Source organism: Vombatus ursinus, unplaced genomic scaffold, assembly GCF_900497805.2.
Source record: "Vombatus ursinus unplaced genomic scaffold, bare-nosed wombat genome assembly UNPS02014867.1, whole genome shotgun sequence".
NCBI lineage: Eukaryota > Metazoa > Chordata > Mammalia > Diprotodontia > Vombatidae > Vombatus > Vombatus ursinus.
In genome coordinates, this window is record NW_020954645.1 from 1,869,539 (window position 1) to 1,876,683 (window position 7,145).

The 7,145-nt window shown below is 46.6% G+C and overlaps 1 protein-coding gene across 3 annotated transcripts in view; it reads left to right on the forward strand.

Moving 5' to 3' along the window:
• PTH1R (parathyroid hormone 1 receptor) overlaps window positions 1-7,145 on the forward strand; it is a 63,399-nt gene that overhangs the window by 40,065 nt on the left and 16,189 nt on the right. For all 3 annotated transcript variants that reach the window (XM_027842190.1, XM_027842189.1, XM_027842191.1), the window contains exon 7: window positions 4,573-4,667. In XM_027842190.1, the coding sequence (XP_027697991.1) occupies window positions 4,573-4,667 (95 nt within the window). The remainder of the gene's footprint in view (window positions 1-4,572; window positions 4,668-7,145) is intronic.

A 7,145-nucleotide genomic window follows, 5' to 3' on the forward strand; every position in this document is an offset into this window, starting at 1 on the left:
ATTCCCCAGCCCCTCACTGACCCTTCCCCCTTGCTCTCTCCAGGGTTCTGACAACCGTGTCATGTTCCTCTGTGCCTCACCAGCTATGAACCAAGCTTCCCAAAGGTCACTTAAGGTCCAGATGGACAGCTCAGTCCCTGAACTCAGGTCTCCCCTCACAGAGTGGAGAGGTGCAGCTCCTGACCTCAGGGATCCTCTGGTCTGAAGGAGAGACGCAGGACCTGCCCTGATGGAGCCCCTAACCTAAGGGGGAGATATAGCACTGTCCTCAAAGAACTTACACTCTAGAACTCATGCATCTTGAACACACAAGACAATGTATGAACAACTGAGAAATTTTGTGGTTCTAACTGGAAAGGAATTTGAAGGAGGGAGCTCAGTGAGGGTCAGAGTAATTGGAGAAAGCTAAACAAATCCCAGAATGTCAGAGCTGGGAGGGCCCTCGGAACGTGTCAGGATAAGAAGGGGCCTTATTGAACATCAGGGCTAGAAGGGACCCTATGGGAACAGGGAGGAGGGAGAGAATTCAAAAGTACAGGGAGAGAAATTAGTTTGACCTATGCATGGGGCAAGTAAAGAGAGCAGCAGCAGAGCTGAAGTAAAGGGAAATAGAGAAAGAGAAAGACGATTGGATGGGAGAACTGGGGCCAGATTATGGAGGGCTTCAAATGCTGGACTAAAGGATGGGGGGAGTTTATCCTCCAATGGGGAGCTATTGAAAGTTCTTAGACAGGAAATGAGTTAAATAAAAGCTAGAGACAGTTGGGTAAGAGGCTATTTAGAGGTTTAAAGTATCCCAGACACCTAGTTCTAATCCTCTGCCCCCCTCTCCCCACCCTCCCCAGGATCCCTCTCAAAGCTATTCCCAGCCCTACCTACAAAGGGCCAGAATATTTGATAAAGGGGGAAACCTGAGGACATTGTAGTTTGCTTAGAAAACCAAGGGGCTGCTCTGTCCCTCTCTTTCTTCACCCAAGCAGAGTAAAGCAGAGACCAAAGTGAGATGACATAGAGATCGTGGTGAAGAGAAGGGTCAACTTTATCCCTTTGCATCAGAAAAAGATAATGATATGCCACAGATCTACTCATTAGGGGAGGTAGTGACACCTTCTCCCAAGGTCCCTAGGAGATAGTTCTCAGAGCTCCAACTTCCTGGGCCAAGGTTTCCGCCCTGCCTTCTGGGCTTGGCACTGCCCCTAGAACCTTAAAGAAACCATGAGCTGGCCCTAAGGTCCTGCCTTATTCCTCCACTTTTCCTTCCCTAGGCTGACGAGTGGCCATCTCATCATTTCTCTGTTTTCCCATGGTGACTAGCACAGCCACAAATGGGCTGGGGTGGGTTGAACTGGGGTTCAGTGCTAGAGAACAGAGTCAAGCCTCTCCTATTCTTCAAGCTCTCCCAGAAAGGGTGAATTCACTACTACTACCACCACCACCACTGTCCTCACCATTTACCTCTCCGCTTAACCACACATTCTCTAACCATTGAGGCTGAGCACTGTTCTAGTCACTGAGGGAGACAGAAGATTTAGGTAAGAACATTGCTGCCTTCGTGGAGCTGACAGTCTGGTAGGGGGATAAGATACAAAGATGGATTAGTATAATTCGTAATATTCCCCAATAAGCATCTGAATGTTCTTCCTGGTGTCTGATCTCAATCCCACCAGGTCTAACCAGAGCTTCACTTCCTCTTGTTCAATCCTTTGGGAAGGTGAAAGATAGATAGATAGATAGACAGACAGACAGACAGACAGACAGATAGATATATAGATAATGTACACACATACATACATATATTGATATACATATATACATATATGTGTATGTATGAGTGTGTGTGTGTGTGTGTGTGTGTGTGTGTGTGTGTGTGTGTGCAGGGTAGGCCCAAAACTTAATCTTTTACCCTTTTCTTCTTCTTCTGTCCCTCTCTTTCTGTCCTTAACAATAACTCACACTTCCTTTAGCATTTTCAGATTTATAGTGTCTTCCTTACAATAGACTTTGTGAGATAAGAAGTGTGATTATCCCTGCCTCGAAGATTAATCAGGTTAATCAGCCAACCAAGGATCACAGAACTAGTAAACATCAGAGCTGAGCCTGGAACCCACCATAAGTGCCAGATGTAGGGGGTAGGACTTGCTCAAAGGGACTTCCAAGGTGATAACTAGCCAATATAATCAACACCTGTACTCAAAGGAGAGGCTTAGGGGATGTAGACTCCAACCCCTCATGGCTGACACCCCTCAATACCCTAGTCTGCAGGGCCTGCCGAGGAACACACAATGGGAATTTTCATGTCCCTTGTGGAGAGGCCAGGGAAAAGTGACTGAAATGAAATAGGAAGGGGAGAGGGGGCCTCCCCGGCCTGCTTTGGGGACCAGGACGACGGATTCATTCCTCTCCTCCCAGTCTGTGGCTGGGCTTCAGCCCCCCTCTTCTCTCCCTGACGGGAAGGCCCTGGTGGCCAGGCAAGCAGGCGGGGTTGGGCCTCCTGCCTGTGATTTATTTCCGAGGGCTTGGGGCAGGGCAAGAAGCCAACAACAACAGCTTGGTTTTCCCTCCGCTCAGCATTCGGGCTGCATCGTCCTTAATGAGCATCACACAGCTACCAGCCGCTGGCGTGGCCCTGACCTGCCCCACCTCCCCAGATTTTCTTTGCCAGCCCTTTGGCCCCTCCCCTCCCCCTCTCCATCCCTAACTTCCCCTCTCTCAAATTCAACATTTCTTGAGCTCTATCTGCCTCTCCTCTCTATCTTGGCCTAATATCTCTGTCTCCCTCTGGGTGTCTCTCCCTTTTGCTTACTTTATTTCTGTTTCTTTGGGTGTATAACCTTTTCTCTGCCTTTTCTTGTCTCTCTTTGTCTCTTCATAGATCTTCCATCTCTGTCATTTTGTGCCTCTTTCTGTCCCTACCACTGTCTCTATATGTCTCCCTCTTTCTCTTTCTCTGTCCCTGTCCCAATCTTTCCATCTTAGAATCTACCTCAAGCCAATTTAGTAAACATTTATCATATAACTGTGCTGTGCTTGGTGCTGGGGATATGAAAGATAAACTTGACAGAGATCCTATTCCAAGGGGAGCAGGAGGGGGAAGGATAATTACATGAAAAACTCTAATAGAGGGAAGCTGAAATAAGTGAAAATGAAAGGTCTGGGCAAACCCCAGGGGGAGATGTGAGGACAGATCACCTCCAGCAAAGGGGGGTGGGACAGGATGGACAGGAGGCTTCAGGGGGACCTGTATCAAGGAAGGTTTCATGAAAGAGAAGGCATCTGAGTTGAAAGAAGGGAGGGATTTCAATAGAAGAAGATGGGAGGGGGCGGGGTCGTTCACTCCAAGCAGGGGAGCAAATCTTAGCAAAGGTAAGGACAGAAGAGAGGGCTGTCTCTGTCTATCTGTTTGTCTCTCCTTCTCTCCAAACCTCCCCTTCAGAGGGGGGCCAGGTCTTCCCCATCCCCAGACCAAGGACACTAAACTAAGAAATTCTACCTGTGGAGAGTCTCTGCTGAGCTGGGTTACCCCATCTGCCCTTTCTGCCTTCTGGTTTATAGACTCCATCTTCCCTGATGAAATTTCCCCCAGTGCCCCAGTACTACCTGGCCAGACTCCCATTCCCTCTTTCCCAGCCCCTTATGTTGGCACTGGCCTGGCCGGTGGCGAGATTTCCAGGAAGGGCTGCTCAGCTACCACTGGGCAAGGGAGGTGGGGAGAGCCCTGGCTCACATGTGGTACAGAACCTGAGATCAAGACGAAGCATTGGGATCCCTGCCCGGTGACATCAGCCACCTCCTCCTCAGCTCTAGGCATCAGGCCAGCCTCTGAGGGGGCAACTGCACCCAACAAGGCTAGGGAATAGGGATAAACCCCAAGTTCTAGCTCCCACCTTGGTAAGGAGGTGGCCTTTGGTTCTTGGAGGTATTGGGGAAACACTAGTCCCCAGTCTGAAAGGGCAAATTAGTATATTGCCTTCAGGGAGCCCCTGGTCTGAGGGGAACATAAGAAATGAGCACAAAACAAAAGCCCTGTTCAAAATTTTCCTCCAGGAACCCTTTCCTGACTAATTCCTCCTGCCTCTCATCTCCCCAAGCCATTCAGCATTCATCTCCTTCCTGATAAGGATAATCGAACATATTATATATATATATGTATATGTATGTATATGTGTGTATATACATGTATATACATGTATACATATACACATATATGCATGTGTACACATATACACTTATGCATATATAATACATATCATGTGTGTAAGAATATATACATACATGTATATGCACACATTTATATATATAAACATCTGTATGTTATAAATATACTGTTATATGTCTGCAATCTCTGTGTCAGTTCCCCCACCCCCTCCCTTAGACAAGAGGCCCTCTTAGGGCAGGATTTATGCCTCCCCCTCCTCAGCCAAAAGATTCCCTGAGGATAAGACTCTTATCTCTTTCCTTCCTTGATGGTGATCCCGATGTGGCAGCACACTTTCCCCACAGTGACCCTAAATATGGACTGGCAGAGGTCCTCGTTATCCTCCTCCCACTGACTCTTTTCTGTCTGACCTTCAGGAAGTCTTTGATCGCCTTGGAATGATGTACACTGTGGGCTACTCCACCTCTCTGGGCTCCCTTACCGTGGCTGTGCTGATCTTGGGTTACTTTAGGTAAGGCGCCGAAGACTTAGTTACTAAGATCTAAGAGGTCCCCATTTCCCACTCCCTCAATGCCTGGAACCCAACTGGATAATGACACAGGGAAAAACCAGGGAGCCAGGAGCCCGGAGCAGGGAGTGATATGGGGTGTGGCCTGAGAGCAGGACTGAGGAAAATGCCGAGGAAGTATGTATGGTGCCTGTTAGGAAACCACAATCCCATGTCCATCATTGCTAGGCGGGTTGTAGGCAAATCATCGAGTGTAGATTCCGGGGGTTGAGTAGACACTCTGGAAGCATGTGTGGGCATTCTTCAGAGCTTTCCTTGTCTCTTAGATGGATTTGCCCTGCAGAATTTTGGGCCCTGGGATGTTAACTGCCCTTTCTCTGATCTCTGAAAACTGTACTCCAAAAATGTAAGGTTCCCATCACAGTAGGCCTGGTTTTCCCCTCATCTATTACAGACTCTCAGATGAAGAGGTCACTTCCTCCTGAGGGTCCCATAATTTCTTTTTTTTGGCAACAAGTTTCCCTTTACTGGTCAGAATCAAGCCTGGAATAGTAGTCAGTTCTCTCCCCCTTCTTAAAAAAAAAAAAAAAGAAGAAAGAAATCATGAGTAAGGCAAAGCAGTGGATCCCTTTTACAAATAGTACACACTCAATTCAATTCGGTCCCTTCTAGCTCTGACATTCTCCGATCCTGTGATCCCATAAGAAGCCCAGTTTGGGGCATTTGGGGATGCAACGGCCAGTGGGACACCACAAGGAGAAGAGAATTCAGAAAAGCGAAAGAATGTAAAACTCAACTGAATTCTGATTCAGGCCCATTGTTTTCTCTGCTCAGTGAGTGAATGTGGTTTGTACATTTAGACCCACGAATTTATCTACATAATGGATGTTAAGTGCTTTGTTACTAAAGTGCTTTATGAATTCCAGTTGTTACTATTATTATCATTGTTATTAATAGAATTACTTCAATACCACAGTATTTCCAAAGATCTGGGATTTCATCAGGAGAGTCGTTTCCTCTGCCAACATAGTGTGGCGTGGTGAGAAGAGCTCTGGAATGAGAAACAGAGGCCCTGGATTTGAATCTCAGTTCTCTCTCAGAATGCAGAGAATTTCTCAGTCATTCCCTGGATGACCTTGAGCAAGTCGCTCAGATTTTCTAGACCTCAATTTCTTCATCCATAAAGTTAGAGGACTTCATTGGATCATAGAGTTAATCCTGAAAGTGACCTCCAAGGCCATCTAATCCAACCTCCTCATTTCATAGATGGAGAAACTGAGTCACAGAAAGATTAACACATAGCTATTAATCCAAAGTGGGAGATGAACCCGGGTCTTCCTGCCTCAAAGCCCAGATGAACTCTAAGATCTCTTCCAACTCTAATAATCCTATGAATCCATAATGTACCTCCCAATCAGTCAATCAATGCACATTTATTAAGTGCCTGCTATGTGCCAAGCACTGTGCTAAATGCTGGGGATACAAAAAAGAGACAAAAGACAGTCCCTGCCCTCAAGGAGTTTACAATCTAATGCAAACAAGTATATACAGAGTGAGCTATATACAAGATAAATAGGAAATAATTAACAGAGGGAAGATGCTGGAATTAAGCGGGATTGAGGAAGGCTTAAAGGAAACTAAAGAGATCAGTAGTCCGGGTGGAGGAGGAAGGGCACTCCAAGCCTGGGGGACAGCCAGAGAAAATGCCCAGAGCTAAGAAATGGAGGATCTCTCAGAGACAGGAGGCCAGTGTCATTGGATCAAAGAGCACATCTCCTTAAACAATCATTCATCTCCTATGACCAAAATAAATCTCTCCCTGGGGTGATCACCCTTCCCAAACTTAGCTAGGCTGGTCCTCATGCAACAGACTCACACTCTATCCCCAGGCCTGCCCTTGAAGCCTTTCCAAATTGGTGGCCCTGCTTCTGCCCTGCTGGCCCAGCCTTCAACAGCTCAGGATTTAATGGCAGCTTCATCAACTTGATGCAAACAATTTCAATGATGCTGGACTTAATGAGGCATAAGGGCAGGGACTTAGGTGGAAGTTTATTGGAAGGCTAGTAAGATAGAATATGCAGTCTCCTTTCCGTTATCCAAGCAATGAACAGATGATCCAGAACCAGTGCATTTTTTTTATTCCGGAATGCTAGCCATCGTTTCCCCCAGTAGATCAATCTTTCTTCTTATCTGGATATACCTTTGATTCCCTGTTCTGCTACTCAATCCCTGTTTGGATGTGTGCTGATCACTTAACCTCTTTGGGCCTCAGTTTCCCCATATATAAAATGAGGGGATTAGACTAGGTGACCTCTAAAGTCCCTTCCAGTTCTAAAGCTCTGATCCTCTGGTCCTCCAGCCTTTTCACTTTCTCTTCTAGGAGGCCAACCAACCTTCACTTTGAGGCTAAAAAGCAATTAATTGACCTTCCTGAACCTCGACTATAAATTGGGGTCAATGATCTTTCTACTACCCATGTCA